The sequence below is a fragment of the Lissotriton helveticus genome, chromosome 5_1 (assembly GCF_964261635.1).
Source record: "Lissotriton helveticus chromosome 5_1, aLisHel1.1, whole genome shotgun sequence".
Classification (NCBI taxonomy): domain Eukaryota; kingdom Metazoa; phylum Chordata; class Amphibia; order Caudata; family Salamandridae; genus Lissotriton; species Lissotriton helveticus.
This window is the reverse complement of record NC_136065.1, coordinates 614,624,741-614,649,287: the sequence shown is the minus strand read 5'-3', so window position 1 is coordinate 614,649,287 and position 24,547 is coordinate 614,624,741. Positions and strand designations below refer to the sequence as shown.

Genomic DNA, 24,547 nt, shown 5'->3' with positions numbered 1-24,547 from the left:
CACAGGCTATTAAGCACAATCGGACATTAAAACCTAGTTTCCAAACTCGTTCATTGGCAGTTTTCCCCTTTAAACATCGCCTCCCCCATTTGAACACTTTATGTGCTCTGTGTACGTCTCCTTCGCCCTCCCCCCACTCACCCTCTCTTCCCACCCTCGCCCTCTCTTCCCACCCTCACCCTATCTCTAATTTTACTTTTAACTTCTTTCTGACCCCTCAGCTCCTCTTCCCGTGCCCCTCGTGCATGTCTGCCTCGCCGCCACTCTCCAGGCGCTCATGTCTCCCTCGACTCCTCCTTTCTACCCTGCTCCCTCTTTCCTTCTGTTTCCCAGCATCTTTTCTCGCACGCATCTCTCTAACCCCCCCCTCATCTTCCGTTTTTAATTTGCGTAACAGAGAGCACATAAACCGAATTTTAATAGTGATTTGGCTACAGCCATTTGAAAGCGGCTGTAGCCAAGCCATTATTAAATTTCAGTTTAAGTGCGCTCTCCCTGTTACGCAAACTAACAAAAGAATTATAGAGTATGAAGCTGCTGCCTGATCACAACACCGGCACTTCCTTTGTTACAAATTAAGCACTAGTAGGGCGGCTGTCACTGCGTGTTTGCAGCTATACACAAATAAAATTAGTAGCGTAGCTCCACTCTAGGTCATATTTATTTTTGGTGTGTATAAGAATACGTCCACAATCACAGGCTATTAGGCACAATCAGACATTAAAATCTAGTTTCCAAACTCGTTCATTGGCAGTTTTCCCCTTTAAACAACATCGCCTCCCCCATTTGAATAATTTATGTGCTCTGTGTTAGGAAGGCAAAAAAACAAAACATGCTGTGTAAAGCTGATGCCTGCTGAGAGACCAGGCAAGAAGCAGGGGTGCTTTTCAAGAATCCATCTAATGTTACGTATGTCACCCTTTCTTTTCAACAGAATTTGTTTGAACCTGTTTCCCACAGCTCCCACCAGGGCGCATAGTCTCTCGCTTTCTTTCTCTCTCTCCTACTCTTTCTCTCTCTCTCTCCCCCCTCTCTCGCCCTCTCTCTCTCACTCTTTCCCTTTCTATCTCTCTATCTCTCTTTCTCTACCTCCCTCTCTCTCTCTTTATCTCTCCTCACACTTTCTGTCTCTCCCGCTCTCTTTCTCTCTGGCTCTCTCTCCCCCTCTCTGGCTCTCTCTACTCCCCTCTCTCGCTCTCCCTCCCCACTCTTTCTCAGTCTTTCCCTTTCTCTCCCTCCCTCTCTCTCTTTCTCTCCTCCCTTTGTCTCTCTCCTCTTTCTCTCTCTCCCACTCTCTCTTCCCCCTCCTATTTCCCTCCCTCCCTCTATACCTCTCCTCTCTCCCCCCTTTTTCTCTCTCTCTATCTCTCTCCTCCCTCTCTCTCACTCTCTCCTTTCTCTCTCATCTGTTGATCGTCGTCCCCCACACACAACCCCTTAAACACATCCCCACACACAGACCCCCCAAACACAGACCCCCCACACACAGACCCCCCACACACAGACCCCCCACACACAGACCCCCCACACACAGACCCCCCACACACAGACCCCCCACACACAGACCCCCCACACACAGACCCCCCACACACAGACCCCCCCCCACACACAGACCCCCCCCCACACACAGACCCCCCCCACACACAGACCCCCCCCACACACAGACCCCCCCACACACAGACCCCCCCACACACAGACCCCCCCCACACACACAGACCCCCCCCACACACACAGACCCCCACACACACACAGACCCCCACACACACACAGACCCCCACACACACACAGACCCCCAACACACACACAGACCCCCAACACACACACAGACCCCCAACACACACACAGACCCCCAACACACACACAGACCCCCAACACACACACAGACCCCCAACACACACACAGACCCCCAACACACACACAGACCCCCAACACACACACAGACCCCCACACACACACACAGACCCCCACACACACACACAACCCCACACACACACACAACCCCACACACACACACAACCCCACACACACACAACCCCACACACACAACCCCCCACACCCACAACCCCCCACACACACCCCCCACACACACCCCACACAACCCCACACACACACACAACCCCCCACACACCCCCACCCCCCACACACACCCCCACACACACCCCCACACACACCCCCACACACACCCCCACACACACACCCCCACACACAACCAAACCCCCCACACACACAACCCCCCCCCACACACAAACCCCCCCCACACACAAACCCCCCCACGCACAAACCCCCCCCACACACAAACCCCCCCCCACACACAAACCCCCCCCCCCACACACACAACCCCCCCCACACACAACCATCTATCGATCTATCACCCTCACTCTATCTATCTATCGCATCCTCACAGCATCACTCAACACCAACACAGAATCACTCAGGGCACCACAACATCACTCAGGTGCACCACAACATCACTATGCGCTACCACAGCATCACTGAATACCACAGCATCACTCGTCGCCACCACATCACTCAGTGCCACCACAGCATCAATCTGTGCAACCATTCAACAACTGGTTCAAATATGTTCTCTCAATGTTTCAAGCTTTATTACAAATGTCACAAAAAGATGTTAATATTTCACTTCTGTTCTTGTTTTTAATGGCCTACACCCAGTGACTGCAACACTTTTAATGTTGGTCCAGGCTACATATTTTCCCAAGTTTACTGACAACGTGGCCTCTGTTTACAGTAGATGCTTGGCCACAGTTACTTCCAACACTTTGCACTGGCACTTCTTGGGTTGCCTTGTCCTACAGCTAAATTTGAACTGTTCTGAACTAGAGTCTCATTTTCAAAATTTTGCAGTAAAACGATCAAAGAGGTACTAACTTAATTTCGACATCATTATTGAAGTGCAGTTTATCTTGTCTTCCTCAGTACTTCGTACATCTCTCTAGAGATGTGGCCTAACGACCAGAGCTGCCATCTAAGTCACGTAAATACAAAACATGTTGCATTACAAATGCTATAGGTGTCACATTCGCGAAAGTTAGAACTATTGGCATTGTAAATGACAAAGCTATCCATTTAGCTATTTTAAAAACCAACTCATAAATAAAATATTTGTCATTTACAAGACCAATAGCTCCAACTTTTCTAATGCGAGACCTATTGCATTTCCAATGCTAGTTTGTTTCAGCTACCGTGGAATGATACAACACATTTTTATTAAGACAGGATCTGTTCTTATAGTAAGAGCGTGCTCATATCAATGCGGGCTCCCACGCTCCACTACGTACCCCCATCAGACTACACGTCCTGGACCAGGTAGCACCTACCATGATCGCTAATACTATACCTAGGGCGTCTCCACGTGTTGTCGTGGAACGTCAATGGTCTGCTAGATCGGCACAAGCGCACATCGATTCTGAGATATGAGCAGCGTCTTCACATAGATATTCTTATGCTTCAGGAAACGCACCTCTTGGGTAACTGCTGCCCCTTCTTGGCTCGCTACGGCTACGACAGAGTATGGCACTCCGGCTTCTCCAGGGGCTCACGAGGGGTGGCCATCCTCCTGAGGCGCACCCTGCCCTTCGTACTTTCGCAAGTAATTCATGATCCTCAAAGGTTGTCTGTGACAATTTCTGGGTCGCTGGCTGGCTCCCCTCTCACTCTCATGTCCATATATGCCCCCCCTTCCCCCCACCACGATGCTCATGTCCACACTTGCGCATTCGGCTGCCCTGGTAAATAATAAGCCTGTGTGCAACATGGTTGTGGTAGGTGATTTTAATGCAGTTCTAGCACCGGCCCTTGACGCAACGGATCCTTCCTCTGCTGCTCACACGAAACAGCTGAAGAGCTGGTCCGAATTCCTGGGACTATACGATGCATGGCGCACATGGCACCCCCTCACCACTCAATTCACACATTCCTCCGCGGCGCACCACACACATGCGCGCATAGATGTGATCTTCTTCCCTGCGCCGGACTGTTCTGAAATTTTAGACATCCGCATTCTGCCCAGAGGGCATTTCCGATCACTCTCCAGTACTCGTCAGCACTGGGGCTCCCCCTCCTTCGGCCCGCCAAACATGGAGGATGAACGCCTGGTTCCTCCAAGATAGTCTTTAAAAAAAGTGCTGGGGAAGGAGCTTAAACAATACTTCGCTAAAAATGAGGGTTCTGTAGCCTCCCCGGGTACCATCTGGGAGGTAGGGAAGGCGGCCATATGGGGCATCGCTAAAGGGCAGCTAAAGATCCAGAGGCAGGCGCGAATGCAGGAGATCTCATCCAAGGAGTACCAGGCACTCCGCTTGGAACAGCTATTATCAACATCAGAAGATGTCGCCCAAGCCCGTCAGCTTGCCCATCTTCGGGACGCCATTAGACCGCTATCCTTGGACGCAGCTAAGCTCCTTTGGAGGTCTTCGGTGGTGAGAATCTATGGTTGGAGAGACAAAAATGGCAGGATCCTGCACAGGCTGGCCACATACCCCAGAACGAATCGTATTATCCCAGAGGTGGCTGACTAGGCTGGAGGGGTGCACCGTGCCCCTCTGGCGATGGCTAACACCTTTGCGGCATACTACCAGAAACTGTACACAACGCAACCCCCTGAGCTGTCACTCTCGGCCCTCCTTGAGTGGGGTGGGGTGCGTCTCTTTAAGCTAGAAGTGGCTGTCCAGAAAGACCTGGATCGTCCCATTTCACGCAAAGGAATCAAATGGGCGATCACCCTCACCTCCTCGGTTAAGACCCCGGGCCCGATGGTCTTCCTCAGGAGTATTATGCGGCATACAGAGACACGCTAATGCCCCACCTGACCAGCTTGTTCCTCGAGGCCGTGGAGAATGGTTTCTTTCCACAGGAAACGGACATCGCCACTATTGTGGTTCTCCCGAAATCCCAGCCCCGTTCTCGTAGATGCGCGGACTATCGTCCCTCCCATCTCCCTCCTCAAAGAAATTAAATTGTCTTTCGGGGTAGGGTAAAGTCGTCATATTTACTCAGACTTTGGCAAAACCTAGCTGCTTTATTTTGGGTTGCCTAAAATAGGCACTTAGGGGGACACCTGTGCCATTATGAAAGCCCAGCTGAAATAGAACAAATGCTTTAGTATGGTAAAGTAAATTTTTTGACGTATTGGGAGAACTTTTCTCAACGTCACGACGAGCATCCTCGCTTCTCTTGCAGACAAGCTCACAATCTCTTGTGGATTCAGGCACACTTGCAACCAGGACACCGTCAGACTGCGAAATTATAAGTGCAAAGAAGAAAAAGAGAGTAGTCCATTTCCAACTATGTGCCCAGGATCTGGAACAATATACCGGTATCCATCGGGACAGCCCAAACGCTGCTGCAGTTTAGCGAAGAAGTAAAGACTCGCCTCTTTAAAAGGCACTACATAAACTCTTCAACTCCCTCTTATTACCCCTTGAATTTAAGCTGGTCTTTTGACCATATACAGTGCTCTGTTGCCTTTTAGTTTGTTTTGGACTATAGCAATGCCACATACATAAGTAAGCTACAAGCTAGCATGTACTGTGACCGCTTTGAGGAGCAGAAAGACATCGCTTACAGTTTTTAAATGGGGTCTAATCCGTTCGATTTTTCTGAGTTGATAACACAGTGACGAATGTTTCATATTTTGGACAATTGATCATTTTGATTTTGCAGTCTGTATTCCTTAAGTGCATCCAGTCATGTTGTCAGTTTACAAAATGAAACTAGATTTGTTACATTTAAAACAAAAATGTAATTACCAGTAGATGACCGACTTTTTCTTTTCTTTTTTTTTTTTTTAATCCATATATTTAAGGTGTGTTTTAATGCTGGCTTAGTTGGACTTAACTAGGGAATAAATTGATATTCTTTGGTACAAAAATAAGAAATTCCTAGTCCTAGGTAAGTGTGCATCTCCAGTGAAATATTTTTTATGACAATAATTGTATAAATAAAGTCTTAGAAGAATTTAATATTTTCCTCATTTTGCTCAAGCTACATCTCTCAATTAAGACTGTATTAACTTCTTGAAAAGTTGGATGCAATTTTTATCTTTTGTTTTCATTTAGATGATCATGGAAACAGCAATGGCAGCCATGTAAAGATCTTTTTACCGAAGAAGCTGCTTGAATGTCTACCAAAATGTTCAAGTTTACCAAAAGAACGTCATCGATGGAACACCAATGAGGTAGACACTGATTCTCTTTTTAGGAAACTGTTTATGGATGCCGTGGAGCCTGCATCAAAATGGAGTTCTTTCTTTTACTTTTTATTTCTATACTGTTATACCTTGTTTTCTAGGACCTGTGATATTTGGAAACAGAAGTTTTAAAGCATGTCTATGACTTCCTGAGATCTAGCTAACCATGTGTACTGAACTTGTGTGTAATTTCTTTTGTTGAATGAGTTTGACTAAATGTGTGCTTTTATAAAGTTACATAGAACTCTTAGAAGTGAAAATACGCTGATTTTGTTTTTGTTGGTTTCAATAAACTGGTTTGACATCATCTTGGAATTGCACGCATACAAAATGCATGGATTTCTTCTAGGAGATTTGATTTGGCTAAGACTAGAAATGTCAAAACATGGTCCTCACCAAACCCGGTACACTTTGGATGAATATTAAGAATGAATTAAGTTACGGCATGTATAGCTTTTTGAGTAGATTTGCATATTCACTGCATATTTAACAATATTAAGGATCCCCAGAGACATTGTTTGACTAGCATTTGTAGGAGCCACTAGCAGAACCCTGTACATAGTATAATTAGGATGTTTCATCTGTGTTGGGGTAAGCTGCAGTTTGCTGTTGTGCCTATTCATTCCGATTGTAGAATATTTTGAAGTTGCAATACATTTAATAAACATTTAGTGGTGGATAAGTGCACTAACAGTGGTTTGCCATGAAAAGTTTGTCTTCGATAGCTTGTTGAATTCGCAGTACACTTAACAACCATCACAGAAGTCTGAAAATGTATCTTCTTTACAGAGAATTTGGTGGAGCTAGTAAGCCCCACAAGGACATACGTAGCAGTGCGCTTTAACAATCTCCTGCCTAAAAACTCAGTTTAACCTTCTCCAGAACAAAAATGGTAATGCGATGAAATCTGTATTAAAAGAAAGTATTTTTTTAGTTTGTATTCCTTTTTCAAAAGTAAGTTAATTTTGCTTCGGTTTTTATTGAGGATCTGGGTGAAAGTGTTGAAGTCTAGTTATTAGCTGGCTTGTGTATTGATGCATGCTTTCGGTGTGCTGCCCCTTTTCATCGAATGACAGTTAAAGTAAACAATATTCAAACATGTGTAAAACAAGGTTGAGAAGCATTCTAATATTACTGCCATTGATTTGGATAATGCTGAAATGAGTTAGTCAGACTATTTAGCTGTTATTAAGTTGTTCATGGTATTCTTTTTGTAAACACCTCCTTGCTGTATGCTCATGTTATCAGAAAAGGAGATCTCTATTTTGAATCAGCTTTTTCCTGTTTAGCTCTGCCCTTGATTCGATATTTTTACAACCCATCATATTAAATAAACTTTAGTTATGCAGCAAGTTACTGTCAAATAAAAACACAATTCAGAAACGAAACTGATAGTAGGCGAAAACATAAACAAATAAAATGCCACAATCAAAAAACACTTCTATTTGAGTTAGACTAAAACTTGAAATGTGCTGCAATGAGAGATGTTGCGAGTCAAAAATGTGAAATAAATACTCTGAGGGCTGTGGAGCAACATCCTTTTCCATTAATTAGTAAGATCAGCTGGCACAAGCATTCATGTTTTTGTAACGCGGGTGCGATTTATTTTATTATTATTATTTTTTCTTTTTTTTTCTGACGGCCTCTCAAAGCATTTGGTAACATCACCCCTTGCTATTTTTTTTTTATTGGAATAATCTTTTCATTTAGCCAAATACAACTTGAGATAGTTGACGAAGCCATATGTTGATTGAAGGAACCTTGACTGCCGCTCCAAAATTAGAGAAGTTGTTAAAAAGTAAAGTCTAGTTTAGGTTTTAAAGGGGATTAAAAGTAAAGAAGAAATATATTGAGGGATCCTTTGCCATCATTCTTCATTTTTAATAGAAACAAAAACAGTTAGTTATATCCAAGGAATGGTTACCTTTTCAAATAGTCCTGTATTCTTCCTTTTGTTTCCTTGTATGGTTTACATGTACTTGCGCTACTGGAACTAGGACTTGAGTTTTCACCATCAGTCTTGGACCCAAAGTCTAAGTTGAAATGTGTAATTGACTATCTATGATGTATTGTTTTGTTTAAGAAATAAAACATTTAAACCTCGTAGTTTGAGGCAAAGAGGCAAAAAAGGGTGACTGGGATAAAGAAAAACAGTGCAGTGACAGCGAGAGAAACAGGAATGAAAAACTGCACGAGTGATTAAAAAAAAAAAAGTGGATGAAAAAAGCTGCAAGAGCGATTTATAAAAAATTATGGGGTGAAAGAAAGGCATGAGGTTTACTCAACACGTGTCAACTCCTGCCGTTCAAAATGCTGCTTTGCACGTTCCTATTCAACATTTTGCCTCCTAGTTCAGCAGATGCCCAGCTGCGTATTTTGTCCCAATTCAAGGAGACCAGGTAGACAAAAAAAAGCAACCTGGTCGACCTACTAACTCATGGAAGTATTTGGGGGTGGATCGAAAATTGACAGTCTTTAAAGTGCAAAGAAAATGTTGGCCTATTATGTTATCTGTAAAATCACTTTTTAGAAAGAACTACAGAAAGTTAGGGAAAAAAATGTTCAGTGTACATCCAGAAGGAGAGGGATATCAGTGTTAACAGAATTTAAAAGTACCTTGCTGTGAATAACTTTTTATAGCATGGTTTCTAATAAAAGTAATTTATTTTAAGTTGTGATTTGATTTTTTGTGACTACTGCTATCCAAGTATGCGGGAGAGCTTTCAGAATTCTTTTAATGGAGTTCTCTAATCCACACACTCTTAAAATCTAGAACATTATTATTCTGGTGCTGATTTTAACTGTGTTTAGCTGCTTTTCTGTTGCTTGTAGTATGGAGCTAGTTTAAAGTTTTTTGTTTTTTTAGGTAAAGTGCATCTGTTGCTCAGAACAAAAGTTGTTTGTTTTATATAGCATCTACGTCTTCTCAAAGTAGTGCAAATGAGTTATTCTTAATATCCATTTTAATGGTACTCTGTTTGCCGATCATCGGAAGGCTCAGTTGGCCTTGCAGGATTCAGACTCCGAAAAGCAGGTGAAAACCGAGGTCTGGTTGGGGAGGGTGTTTTGTGACTCCACACACCCCAATCTCCCACCCTTCCAACAGCCCATAACTCGTAAAGACATGCTTAGGTTTGGGTTATCCTTATCTTACCTGGGCCTTTCCATCTAGTTAGAGACCCAGTGGAGTGCTGACCTAAATGTAGAATCCCACTCAATGTTGCAGTCGCAGGAAATCCACCATGGTACTTCCGAGAGCATAAGGTAATACATCTCAGGGATTTGGAGTAGGTCACGCTTATTTACCAATGTAATCCTTGGGTTTCCATCTATTGGCTGTAGTTATAGCCTGCTTTACTGTTTAACAGCAAAACACACAAGATGATGGACGGAATGTTGCACAATGGCAAAACATTCTCCCCCAGTCACAGATCTGGGTTTAATCCATCGTTATTTTGCTCACCAATCCACCCCAGTTCAGACATGGCCATTTGCAAATCAGTCTTGACCCTGTGCCTCTTAGGAACAGTCCAGCCCGAACTGCCAAGCCATGTCTTCCCTGGACCGGAATCCAGCATCCTAGGACCGGTTTCTGGCTATCAGCCGTCTTCAGCCAGGATAGCTTGACTCCAGTGGCTTAGTGAGCACCGGACCCACGTCTGGGCATACCCTTCCCACATAGGGTGAACAGCAAAACACACAAGATGATGGACGGAATGTTGCACAATGGCAAAACATTCACCCCCAGTCACAGATCTGGGTTTAACCCCTTTTGTATCGCTTTGTTCGCCCATAGTTGGCAGGGTATGCTCAGACGTGAGTCCCTTGCTCACTTGGCCACTGGATTCAAGATAGCCTGGCTGATGAGGATTATGAATCCGAAACCGGTCCCAGAATGCTTGTTTCCGGTCCAGGTAAGACCTGGCTTGGCAGTTCGGGCTGGACTGTTCTCATGAGGCACAGGATCAGACTGATTTGCATATGGCCATGTCTGAACTGGGGTGGCTGAGTGAGCTAAAGAATGGTGATGGATTAAACCCAGATCAGTTGACTGGGGGTGAGTGTTTGATTTGCTCAAACGCTCCGTCCATCATCCCCCCCTTTTGTATCGCTTTCTGTTTAACAGATCAGATTAATCGGTGCCCCTCCCCCACCTTTCCCTCCATAATAACGCTTCTTTAACTAGAAACCTCAGTTAAACTGCCACCTGCAGGAGAAAGAAAGCTTGCACGTCCTGGTCGTTGGGACAGTAGAGCGATTGTACCTGTTGATCTGTGTGCCAACCTACTGAGTGGGGGGGTGGTGACTTGTTAAGTTGAGTCTGAGAAGACACTAGGGCTGTAGTGGAGTTTCGATAGCAGGTTGAAAGGGTAGGCCAGGGTTTCCCCCTTCAAGCTGAATGTTAAGGTGGGGACTTTGGTAAAATAAAAAGTGGATTCCCTCTCTTACAGTGTTAATGTGTTACTTCATTTGATACAGTGGACACATACAATGTATGATCCTTGCTCGCAGCTTATGAAACTTTGTTCGAGTGACACCCCCCAGCTTCTTGTGGTGATGAAGCACAGTTACTCAACTAGAATTCACATTTCACTCACTAACTGCTTGAAGACCAGACTGATGTTGAATCAAGCATGAAGTAACTGGATCTGCTCCAGCCCTATCGAACGTTTGAAACCCCTTCCAACGAGTCTTGCTCTGGGATACACTACCTTATTGTGCTGGTTCCTTACTAAGAGAATAAGAGACTGCACCGTAGAATCCACAGGCTCTGTGTGTTGTGGAACACATTCTTCTTGCGCACACACCTACGTGATGACATAGAGGCAGTTCTGTAGACCTTCTTTTTTCTCTCTTATTTTTTATAAATGTAAAGCCATGCTCCTCAACATCGGGGAAGCTGTACAGCAGGGCTAAACCCCATTCCCAAATGTATTCGGTCCCAATGGTGAGACCCATTTGCTTTGCCAATGATTCTTTTATTTTGTGTATTATTTTACCTTCAAATGAGTTTTGGTGTTTAGATGAGCAGGATCATAAGGACAAATGGGCACAGGATGCATGGAAAAGGATGGAGGAAGTAAAGGCTGTAATGGAAAGGGGAGGATAATAGTGAGCAGGAGATGGAAATAGAAGTGAGTGCACGTTAGGAGTAATTGGAGCACAGTAGTTCGATTTCATGGAACTCTGCACAATACACATCCAGGTGCTCCAGAGAAAGTGACTTGGAGGCAGCATAGTACTCCATCCTCTTGCTTTTCCACCTTGTCTACAGACAAACAGGCTTATGCTGCCTCTCCACAGCGGGTCGATGATTAACCTGGGCGTCCGCTCCTGAAGAGCAACTTGATAGGAGATCTGGGGTTTTCCCAATTCCTTAGGTGATAGACCACCTGGGATGAAATGCACTGGAGACCGCAGTGGAGCTCTCCATTTGGTGAAGAAGTTTTGGACTAGCCACTTGTCGCACCCAGTGTTGACTTGGATTACTGCTCTGTCTAGGTCCTTATGCTTTGAGCACAGCAAGGGATTAGTTTGTGTTTAGGATATACATTGGGCACCGAACCCTTAGCTGTTTTTCAGACTAGCTGGAGCTGTAACGAGAAGACTGATTTACAGAAACTGGCCCTTAAGGCGAGTGTGCTGCCTGCGCTGTAGTGAATTTTTCGAAGACCATAGAACTGCAGTTTCACGTGGTCATGGAAAGCTCTGATAAATTAAGAAATTGACGGTGTTTTCTTAGCGTCTTGAAACTTGCCTCTATCAGATATAAAAATATGACGTAGTGTCATTATTGCACCGAACATATGTGACCATCAAATGGCTTTGCTGTGAAAATGAGGCAGTAAATCATTCGTGTTAAATAATTGTGCACCTTTAGCTGGTGATACAGCTACCTTTATAAGATTGATTACATTTTTCGCTCATATTTACCACTGTTAACGCACACCTTACTAATCAGTCAGCTTTGCCTTGCTGTCTGGAGCGCTTCGGCACTATGCATGGTATTCCCTCTCCCCAGCCACATTTCTTGCTTTTATTATGGACTACTGCTACGGGCCCCCGCACATTCTGCGCAGCAGAGGCCAGCCGCAAATTACTGACATGGAAACTAAATAGCAGTATGCAGAAGCTGGGTGTAAATGCGCCCTGTTTTAGCCAGCAAGTAATAATAACACGAGGTTGTTGGAGGTGAAGTGACAATGTGACTGATGGTGTAAACCAACCAAATAGTAATTAGATTTTCATGTAAATATTTAGGCCCAGGAGAGCAGGTTGGGTTGGTTGAGGAGAATTGTGTGAAAGTACCGATTCCTTATTGAACGCGGCAGCTGTTCAAAGGTGAACTCCAGGTAGCCAAACAAGCACCGCTTTGAGAGGACATGCAAGAGTGGAAGGAAAAAATGAGAGCAAATGGTCCGTTTGGCCGCAAATGCTGCAAGTAGTTCGACTGCCACTGGGAGAGAGACATGAAGCAAGGGGTACCCCTGTGAAAAGTAATTGGTATGGTAAAGGTAAAACTAACTACAGGTTTCCTTGATGGATTCTTTAGAAAACAAAATTATGGACTTACCAAAAGCACCTGGCACTTGCTAAACTACACGCGGTGCGGCATTGTCTACGTTTTTGTTCGCCGATTTTGCTGTTGGAGTCCATGTTAAATTTGTGGTGGTGTTTAGGCCTACTCAAATGTGTAAACTACATGATTTTGTGTTTTTGTACAAAATACAGTTTCCTTTGCAAGTTTTCTAATAAGGTTGTTCGTCTTCGTATTTTGTTTTGCACGTCACTTTGTCTATCGATGCACCAAGCTGTTTAATGTAAGTTGCATTTCTTCTAAATAAATTGCTCATGAGTAAATAGGGAAGGCTTTCACAGCTATATGGTCCTGTATATGTGCAGTTGACATTAAGGCGAAGCCAACTGTTCGGAGACTGTTCTTGAAGATATGACTTTCTTCTTTGAAAGTCTGTAATTTCAACATCTTAAAAACACAATACTGTATGTTCATGTGTACAGAATCTAGTTTACCATAATGGCATATTTTCAGATTTAAGCAAAGTTACATTACTTCATGGCATGTATCTTCTGGGACCGCTTTGATGCTTAAAACTGAAATACATTCTCAAAATTAACTGCATCAATTTGCTTGTGAACTGCAAGAAATCTACAATATAAAAGTCTCTGCCTCCTTAATAACTCTCAGTAGAGCAACTTAAGCTTTGCCAGCCTAGCTAATGTTAGTTTTGTAAGAAAGCTAAATGGTGCAAATATTTCATTGTTCAGAATCAATAAACATATAACCCTCAATCCCCTTGCGCACGTATTACTCTTTGCTCTCTTGCAATAAATGTTATATATTTTAATCTGTGGATGAAAGATAGGCATCATTACAATCGATTATGAATAGTTTTTTTCTTATCTTACCTTGCATTTTAGTTGGAATTACCTGCCTTGAATCTGTAACTTGTAGTATGCCACTCATGATTTTGCTGCTCGGTAGAATGACTGAATTGGAGACCAGGGCGCCCTGTGCCTTGGCTCTTAGTCTTACAACCGTTCTCAAGTCTTCCTTTTCCTCAATGTTTCGTTTTGCGTGCACTTTTTTTTCTGTACTATTGCTATGCATGATTTTTTTTTCTGTCACTGGCTTTCAGCTGTTTATGGGTGGCAGATGTCTGTAGCCTTCACACTATATTCTATTGGGCACTCCTGCAGGTGGACCGTTCTGTTAGTTCTGCACATTGATGGCTACTCCCTTTTGAAATAACCTTCAGCATAATCAAATTGCGGTTCAGTTCAGGAGTCAGTGAAAGCTGGAAGGACGTTTCTCCGAAAAAGAATGACTTTCTGAAACGGAAACTACCTTAAATTGAAGATTGAAGGACCCCCAGCTTTGTACATCTAGGAGCGGTTGACGGGAGGAATGCTGATGTGTTGGCACATTGGTTTCCATTTTTCTACTGTAATGGATGGGAAGAATGCATGCCGCCTTTCACTGGTCACCTGCCCTTTCGTGGGTTGGATTAGAGTGCTCCAAACAGATTTTGATTGGGAAAAACAACATGAGTTAAAACCTTAAAAATAAAGAGCAACCTGTGTTTTAAAAGAATATTTTGTCCATATTTATGAGCCTTTATATATCTAAAAATAGGTTACGTCTCTAACTTCAGTAATAACAGGTGTTTGCTATGCAAGGAGGTCATATAAACTTGATATAGAATGCGTTTTTCTCTTAAAATAACATTTGTTCGCGTTCGTTTGGGAGACTTGGCAGATGCAGAGAACATTGATGTTTAACTTCAGACTCCCCCCCCCCCCCCCTTCACCTGGTCAGACCTCTGCACACGGCCTTTGGAAGAGTCACTCAGGGAGCTGTCCAGGTGCAAGTCAGGTTCGCCTGCAGATCCGTCCCAGCTAGGCTTTTCAGATTATTGCCCCCCTGTCTTAATCCATTTTTGAATCCGATTTGGATTTCATCCGATTTACCCAGTCACTTTGAAACAAGCATTTTTGCTGCCTCTATTAAAGAAACCAGAGGCGGATCAAGCGTATTTCCCTACTGCCAGAACCAGTGAAAATTCTGGAGAAGGTAGTCCAGAGGCAACTAGCAGAATTCCTAGAAACGAACAGTCTCTTACACGACTCTCAATTGGGTTTTAGAGCTGGGTACATCACAGAGACCACAATCCTTGAAGTCTCCGAAACAGTACGTGAATTTGTGGACCAGGATGACTCAGTGATGCTGGTGTTATTTCACCTGTCAACAGCGTTGAATACTGTGGCCCACCCGATTCTGCTTGCGAGGCTGAGACAAGTAGGAGTGCGGAGAACAGCCCTTTCTTGGTTTCAATCGTTCCTTGAGAATCGATCGCAGCAGGTGTACCTACGTCCTTTTGTTTCCTCCCAGAATCCCCTTATTTGTGGGATACCCCAGGGGTCGGCGCAGAACCCTCTACTATTCAATGCCTACCTGGCCTCGCTGGCCACCCTAGTCGAGACATGGGGTGTGAGGGTAGTCTCCTATGCTGACGATAAACAGATAGTGTTCTCTTTCAAAGAAAACTTCAAGGTGGCCTTTCACAAGTTAAAGCTATGCCTGAAACACATTTCGGCCTGGATGAATGAGAATTGCTTAACGCTTAATGCAGAGAAAACGGAGGTCTTGTTTTTCAGTCATGCGGCTCCTCCACTGTCTAGCATGTGGTGGCCCTCCCAGCTTGACCCACCACCTAACCCAGTGGAATTGGTCAGAAATCTGGGGTTTAAATTTGCTAATGACCTCTCGGTCAAGACGCAGGTGCGCCACATCTCTTCCACGTGCATCAGGAAGTTAAGAGCTCTCAGGAAATTTTTACATCTCCTACCGGAAGACTGTAGGAAGACAAAGGTCCATGCCCTGGTAACTTCTCAGCTGGACTATGCTAATAGCCTGTATCTAGGGCTGCCAGCATACCTTGTCTGCAGGCTGCAGATAATACAGAACGCTGCGACCAGACTGATTAGGCGGGTGCCACTTCGCCACCATATTTCCCTGCATTTGCGGCAACTGCATTGGCTTCCTGTTAGCTAGAGGATGGAGTTTCACTCACTCTGGCCTATAGAACCACCAGAGACCAGGGCCCGGGTTATCTCAGGAAGAGATTTCAAGTATAACATCAAACCACTTGCGACTTCTCGGGCTCCTCGCTCCCATAATGTCTTATTTGTAGTTAGTCTAAGATAGAAGAGAAGCCATTGTTCTTGATTGTTAGTACCTGTCAGGACTGCCTCTGCATGTTGTTTCTCCACTCTACGCATAGCTTGAATAGCCTCCGTACTTGCGATTTTACGTGCTTTATTCTGTTGCCATACATATAGTTGGGTCATGCCTCTAGGAACTGCGTTCCAAGTATCCCAAACCATAAATGGAGAGGCTGACCCAATGTTCTCTTTAAAAAATAATTCAAGCTGTTTCCTAATGTTAGCCGGATACACTCCCATCTGCGAGTAGATATCTAGGAAAAGAAAATGTCTGAGTGTCTTACTTCCAACTATGGTCCTGAGTGATGATAATATAGGATTATGATCCAACGTAACACGTGGGCATACTTCCAAATCTGACGACTGCATTATTTGGTCCGACACCCATGCTATATCGATTCTAGACTAGTCGATGTGGGGCAGAATAATTTGTATACCCTGGGATAGCTGGATACAAATATCACCATGCATCCCTAATTAGCTGTAGACGCCCCAATTCTACAATTGCTGCCTGTGTCTTCCGCATTCTGTGGGTAGCCCCACGTCTAGTTGTATCTATGCTATAATCCATAACAGTTAAAATCTCCCATTACCACCCGCTCCCCCTCCCAATTCATCCATTCCATATTCAGCAAATCGATAACTGAAGAATCATCAATATTAGGGCCATACAGTGAACAAAAAACACATTTCTTCCCCCTTATTTCCAGCTGTGCAATTGCCCATCTACTCCCCTGATCGGCAAGTGTCTTCTGTGTCATACATAAAAAAGTTTCTGCTTTAGTATTGCAACCCCCCTCGGTAAGGAACCTTGTGACGTACATACTACAGTTTCATACCCCAAATGTTTAAGTAGACTTCGATCCTTAAATGAGAGATGTGTCTGTTAGCAAGAATAACTGGGGATCGTGCATTTGTAGCTCTTCAGACTAGTTGCTGCTTAATTTTGCTATTCAGACCTGCAACATTCCAAGCTAAACACTTAATCCAATCCATTACATTGATTATTCCCTTCCAATTTGTTAATACCCAACTCTATATACATCATAATTCCTGTATTCATTCCCTTTTCATTATCTCTATTTATAAACTTGCTTCTGAGTTTCCTATATGCAATCATGTTGACCTTTTCCTTGCCCTACTAAAGTCCACCCTCCTCCCCGTTCGCACTTAACGGCCCCACCCTGCATCGTGAAGGAGGAATCATCCCCTTTTTATAAGCTGCTGCTGATTTGGCAGCTTCTTGGAGACAGTGCTCCCACAGTGGCACTCCAGCTGAGCCCACACCCATTACTCAAAAACCCTTTTAAGGTTAAAAGTTATCAAAAAACAGAAAAAGCAAGAAGATGCAAAGAAACCAAAAACCAACAAAGACCTCAAGCTTTATCTAACACTTCTGTTTGCCATCCGCTGATAGCTTCTTTTGCATCTTTCTCGGTCAAAAAGAAATGCATTTGGCCCCCCTCCGCAGAACTTTCGGGCATGCAGGATCCTGTAAAAATACCTGTGGCCTAATTGCTTTTAGCTGGTCAATTAATTGACGTAATTGCAATAGTCTGTCCATTGACACTTTACAGAGATTTGACCGCACAAAAATAGTGAGAGTCAACCGTCACCTGGGAACTAGGACGAGTCTTCAGAAATACAGCCTGCCGTAGCAGAAGGTTTCCCTAAAAAATCAAAAATGGCCTTGGGTAGCGAGACCCCTGCTTATGATGTACAAGTGGAAATCTATAAGCCCTTTGCGGCTGGCAGTCCCAGTCCCCCAGATCCGGGAAAGCCTTCTGTAAGAGCTGAACTATAAATGCTATGGGATCCATCCCCTCCTTCCCCTCTGGAACTCCGAACAATCTTAGGTTATGCCGCCACTGGCAGTTCTCCAGGTCCTCTATCTTGAGGTGCATCGCTGTGATATTGGCGTTGTGGGTCCGAAGCGAACAAGCAGTTTGTGAGGTAGTCCCCTCGGTGTTTGCTACTCTCTGCTGTAATTCCATAACCTCATTCGCCAGTGTCCCAACCTTTAGTGTTACCTCCTTCAATGACTGCTGAATGCTGTCGTTGTTGGCTCTAGCCTGAGCATAATGCTCCTATGCTTCTAGTCTCTGATTCTTTAAAGCCTGAAGAATCTAGAAGTGTCGGCTCAGCTTGATCCTGAGTCTTCCCCTTTTGTTGTTCCGTCGCTCCCTGTTGCAGCACTTGAGGGGCACCAGATAACGATGGCAGACCAGTCAAGTTAAGGTTAGGCGATTGTCCAGAGAATGTCTCCTGTCTTAGCTCCGAGTTATACGCCCCTACTTCTGCCGCCCTCCTGTTACCAGTACCATCATCTGTTGGGCTAGTACCTGATAGCCTTGATATTACGGTCTTCACCCCGCCCTTCGCTTGAACCCAGCGACGTAAGGGGATATCAGCATGAGTATCTTTAATCCGTGGAGGAGCAGTACGCTGCTGGTCCAGGCCATTATGAGTTTTCTTCTTACCTCTGGTAATTTTAGACTTAGCATTTTTCTTTTTAGCAGACAAATTGGAAACCGGAGAAACCTCTTTTCCATAGGTTTAACAGAAGCCTGTTAAAGCTCCTGTAGCTCAGGTAAAGCACCCCCATCTCGTGGTTCACTATCACCAGACAGTATCCGAGGTGTAGATTGCAAGTTATTATGCATATCCATATCAGAGTATAATCTGGGAGGAGCTGAGGCAGGGATTATAGCCAAAGTTGTAACTAAGAAGCAGCCATTAGCCCCTTGATTCTGCTCCCAACCTAGCAAATCGTCAGATACTGAACTTTCTCTGCTATATAGACTGGATGCACTGCCAGATTCGTTGGGTTCAATTTGTACACTACCCACCATGGAATTACTCTGTCAGAGGCTCCGTAAACTCTGGTATTAATATATATACACTGCCATTGGTTCGCCAAGATGTGTTGGAGTATTTACAATGTTATCAGTCCCCTTCAGCTGATCAGAAATAGACTTCTGCTTGAGCCTAGGAGTGTTTATATTACCAAAAGCATTCTCAGACCTATTTTGTTACACTGGGATCGCCTCCAGGATAATATCTGCAATTTTGTTGCCAGTGATTTGCTCGGAGGCAGCACCTGCCTCGAGCATCCCCGCCGCCTTCCCTGACTGTAAGAGACGCAGCAACGGCTTACCGACTTTCGAAACAGTCTTCGTTGAATCCCCTCGCTGAGTAGCCGGTAGCTCTTCCGTCTCATCTGCATGCACAGCGCCTGTTGTCCCTGCTAAATTCGCCGGCAGCCGCCTTTCCCGTGTGCCTCTAGAAGCGGTCTTTGGTGAAGCCATGTTTTTACCAGAAGCGGAATCTGACCCTGTGAGTAATCCGAAGACCAGTCTCTGCCAATGGATTGCCGAGGACCGCCCGACCACCAGGTGAGCAATCCGGGAGACGTACACTCTCCCGGATTGATAAAGTGACACTCTTATATTGAGGTCACTTTATCCGAATCCTTTTGTCATTTCCTCGGTTACATATTTTTACCGCTTTATCACCCCATATCTCGATTCAAATGCCATGCCGGGTGTGAGAGCACGGAAGCCTCCCTGTGTGCCTGTTCTCCCTTGCGGCGTCAATCCGCAATCTTGCTCCTCCCCCCTCCGGCACAGTGCTATCTTTCCTCAGCACAATTAGAGTTGCAAGTGCATAATTCCAGTGGGCAATTGAACTCTCTAGTTTTGTGTATTCAGGCTAGTGTAGGTCCAGCGTAGCAAACTGAATGATTAAGGATTTGGGGGAGGCATGAGTAGACCTGATCTAGCCACTTTCAACAGACACCCTCTCAGGCCAAACCAGGTAGACCTTTGGCAGTCCCCCTGTCTGGCAGCACAATCTCATAGGGCAATGGGTGGTGTATCCTCCCAATATTTGGTCACACAGTGCAGGTGCCTGAAAGCACTGCTATATTCCGCGCCAAGCACAGCCTACTCGGCTTGCCCAAGGTTTTGCCTCTCCCAGCAGAATCAAAGGAAGGATTTGGGCCCAGTATGTTACCTCCTGGGAGAAGAGTGACGGCCTCCTGCCTCATTTTGCAGAGTCTGCAATAGTAGTTGGTTCCACAGGTCAGCTTCAATGGACCCCAGTTGCTCACCTGCCTCTCGTCCTCTGCCCAGCAAGACCGGATGAACACTCAGCACTGCCTGGCCCATTGTGCCGGGAGTGTCTCAGATCCGCGAAGCCCGTGTGTTCACACAACTTCAAGTCTGCAGTTGCCTGTCTGGATGTGTGCTCTAATGTGGGGAAAATAAAAGGATGGCCGGCGTAGCCTCACTTGGGTGCGGCCATCTTGCAGATTATCTTCCCCCTCGAAATGTAATATTACTGGTCTACATGGATAAAATGAACATTTTGTGTTTCTGAATATTTTTCAACAGAGAACATTACCTTTGTTCTTATTTAGCCAGATTGGAGACCTGTTTGGTGAAGCTTTATCTTCAGTATATGTAACATCTTTTGGCCAAGGAGTACTTTTAAACCACTGTATCCTATCGAACTCTAGTTGTAACTAGCATACTGTTATAATTCTCTAATTTTGTAAGGCACTGTGCATTTACAGATTGATTGAAGGTGCAATACAAATATCGCAGATGAACGTCACATTTTTCATTTAATTTAAAACAGACCAGCGAGCAGAATTCGAACCCGATTTTAGCACCTTTCCATTTTTAGAAAATAATTGACCATTTAGAATTACTTAACAATTGCTTGTACATTGAGTCGAAAATCACTGTTTAAGCTGGCCTATGTTGTGCTCGTGCTTAGAGTTTGACGTTTTTGGCATTTTATTTTCCTGCTTGGGAAATTAGGACCATAAGTGTCCGTCCTGGATCGTACCGTTCTGTTTAGATTAAGCTGCTGACTATTATGGCACACTACTCTTGTGGAAATGGCAATCCACCTTAAGAGGGGCTTTTTTTAGGTCTCACCTCATTAAGCATGCACCTTCTAATTGGACCGCATTTCCCATTTGTCACTTGCTTTTTCTTTTGGTGGCGCATAGACCAATCATAGAGTAATTACATTTAATTAGTGTTCCTCTGCTCGCCAGTTGGCCATCTGTTGCTCGCGCTATGGTTCAGGTACTATTTTTTTTATAAAAAACTATGATTCCGACAACGCTGTTCGCGTCATTGCGCTTTTTTATTTTAACCTCCTCCCCAACCACCTGTCCTGTTTTCTCTGCGTGAAGGTACATTAAAGGAACCTTAACTAAAAAAAAAATAATGTATTTTTGTAGTAGTAGGTAAACGCATAGGGACTCTTTGCCTTTACCTGACTTGTGTGCCCACAGGGTCAAGGCAGACCGTGCTCTTCTCGCTCCTATCACCACGCTGTCACCTCTCCTTCAAGTTCTTGACCTGGCTGGCCAGGCAGCTTTAAGCTTACTTTTGGCATCACTCCCGCATGGCACGTGAGTTAGCTGGAATGCCTATCGAGTTATGGCAATATATTATCAAAAGGGCATATACTTCTGCTTTATATTCAGTACCTTCTGACGGCTCTAGCAGCTTATCTTTTAAAACGGTGGCGGGCCCACCTTTCAAACAAAAAGGCAGTTTTATATGATGCCACTAAATAACTAAATGCACCACCGATAAGGCATCCCTGGGTGATAGGGGTTGCTCTTTTCAGATGCCGATGCCCATTTTTATATCGCTTAGCAGTGAGTTAAGCCGGTTTCTAAGCTTTCTCAAATTGACCAGTTTCTCAGACCAAGGAAACCATATGGAGAAGGATGAATCAGTTTGCCCTAGATCACACTGTAGTAAACCTGGAGACAGAGCTAGAACTGTTAGTGACTGAACCAAATATCCAGTTAGGCGTTTTAAGGTTTTTAACTCTTAGCATCTTAATTTTCTCATTTCATCACCTTACCCCTCCCAAAAAAACGAGTTAGTGCACTTTACTAAAGTGACACTTGTTGCAAGGAGATGCTGCATCTACGAAGACCTATTGGTAACACGCATCAGAGGGTCCCAAAGGCGAGACTGATTGCTTTGCCAAAGCTTGTTTTACTTACCTCTCCTCCGCACCGAGTGTTGGCTAGAGCTGAGCAAACATGGAAATTCATAGGCAGAGCAGAGCGTTGGCTTTGCTGTAGCCGAATGACAAAGTCTGCATGTAAATGATGCAGTAACGGTCCTGTAAAAATACGGTAAGGATTCGTTCAGATGAAAAAGGTGCTTGTTTCAATATAATATATTAGATTATATTGCTACCTTGCCATTAGTCGAAAGTAATAGTTTATAAACATGAAGTTTTCTCCACCTACAATGTCCTGACAACAACGGCATGAGCGAACCGAGAGATCTGTGCATCGTGTTCACTGTAAATTCAGCTAGTTTTGTGTACGGGTAACCATTGTCTATTCAGTCATGCTAAATTTAGGTTTTTATACTGCACATATTCTGAACCGAATTTCTTCAAGGTAATCTCGGTTTGACACAAGTAAAATGAGTCACAGTGAAAAACATTTATTTGAGTAGGATCACACTATTTGGTCAAGCAGTGGAGTTATGATTTGGACGCAATTTTCCTGATTACACATTGTTCTGTTCACCGACTGGATGTCTCCTTCACGGTCCCTTTACTAAGTCCCCTGACTTCAATTAGTGCAATGCATTTTGTAAATTAAGATTTCACAAGTTAATGGAGTTGGACTCAACATATAAAATATCAAAATGTCGTGATTGGATAAAATGAAGCAGCTGTTCTTAAAGATCACTGCTCTCCCCTGACTTAAACAGTAAAGAGTGAGAAGGTAAGCACCACGGTAACAATAATTACTTTTATTAGCAAATCGGATGGGGCACTGGGTTACCAAAGGTCTTCAGGGAGACACATGAATTGCAGCTCTTCTGCAGACACGCACAGCAGAAAAGCGTCTTTTCAGGTCTTGCCTGTGTGAGCATGTGCTCTCGCTTGTGTGGCTCTTGTGTTCTTTATAGGCTTCGAACCTGCCCATTTTCACTCTTCTTTTCTGCCTTCTAATAGGACAGCGCTTCCCATGCGTCTCTTCCTTTACTTTCGGTGGCACATGGACCAAGCACAGATTAATTAACTTTGATTGATGTCCCTCCACTGGCAATCCTCTGCTTGTGCTTTGATTCAGGTATTTCTTTAAGAAAAAGAAAAAAAAACTCGATGGGGGGGGGACCTATTGGCTTTGCCAATGTTTGTTAATATGTGTGAGTAGGTCTCTTTGTCCAGGCTGTGACGTGTGTTGGTGGCAGACCGTTCGTGTAGGCGTGCTTGCCCTTTTTTTTTTTTGTTTAACTGCCCCGCCCGCCCACCCCCTCAATGTTTTGGGATGTGACCTACTCCACTTTCCTGATAAGTTCTTAACTTTAGGTTTGCTTATTAGTTTAACTCTCAATCTCTTTTTTCTGACCACATGCCTGTTTTTCCTACCGCGCCAGGACACTCTGGTAGTAACGGAGCGCGTTATAAAACAGCTAAAAAAATAAAAAAAATAAACTATAGTGACTAATTTGTCATTTCCCCTTAAATTTGTTTGCTTGTTTATTATTTGTAAGGCGCAATAATAAATGCATAATAGCTTGAGGACACTGAAGAAGTTACAAAAACATAAAATACTTCCAAACATAAATTAAAAACCAAAAATCTAGTGAGTGACAGTAAGAACATTAAAAAAAGGGTTATATTGTGAGAATAAAAATACACAACTTAAGAAGCAAAACATTCAAATAAGAGATGTTCAGACTGTGGTGTCTATCATAATAAAGCTTACTTGAACATTAGAGTTGCCCTGTGAATGTATAGCGTTTACATGTTGCAGACCTTCCTGGTTGCCATTTTGTTCCTTTCACTACCAATTTTCCTCTCCCTTTTTCTACGCAAACTATGATCGCTAAAGTATTCTGTCCAGTATGAAAGAACAAATGTATCAGTTTTACAAAGGGTAGCATTTTGAGTGCTGTCCCAAAGTGTTGTAGTAATTATATTCAGCAAAATCAGAAGTCGAAATCTTCAAACGTTCTACATTTTTGTTATAAATAAATCTTCTCTTTCCAAGAAATGATACAAAAAGATTTTCAAACTTTTTAAAGGCGTTTAACTAGAAGAACTACCTGAACTAGTACAAAACGTCCTGGTATCTTTATGCTGCCTTTTCTTAGATCCAAATTATTGTACAGAGTGCATAAAATCAACGTGTAGGGCACATGGCTACAGAAAACAGAAACGGCAAGCTTTGAGGCTCCCTCTTGAGAAAAGTGCTTCAGATAGAAAAGTTTATTGGGTTTTCCAAAGGCCTGCACACTCGAAGGGAATTTATTAATTGCTAGATATTGACTTCAGTCAAACTATTCAACTCAGGCTAGTGAACTGCAATCGCCCTGACAGAAAATCCAAACCGACTTTGAGAATAAAATATTGGCCTATGGAAAAATGAATTGATCCCTTAGCATAGTTAAGCGGCAAGCATTAGAAACCAAAACTAAAAACCATGCTGCCTTGACAGTGAATAATTGCGCATATTTAATTTTCAAAAGACCTCATATTACTGGAAAACAGGCCTAATGGAGGATAAAGAATTGTGTAATTTTGATGTGG

General features: G+C 43.8%; 1 protein-coding gene across 1 annotated transcript in view; it reads left to right on the top strand.

Moving 5' to 3' along the window:
- CAMTA1 (calmodulin binding transcription activator 1) overlaps nucleotides 1–24,547 on the top strand; it is a 3,172,802-nt gene that overhangs the window by 37,162 nt on the left and 3,111,093 nt on the right. Inside the window, exon 2 of the mRNA XM_078642975.1 lies at nucleotides 6,078–6,196. Within this exon, the coding sequence (XP_078499101.1) occupies nucleotides 6,078–6,196 (119 nt within the window). The remainder of the gene's footprint in view (nucleotides 1–6,077; nucleotides 6,197–24,547) is intronic.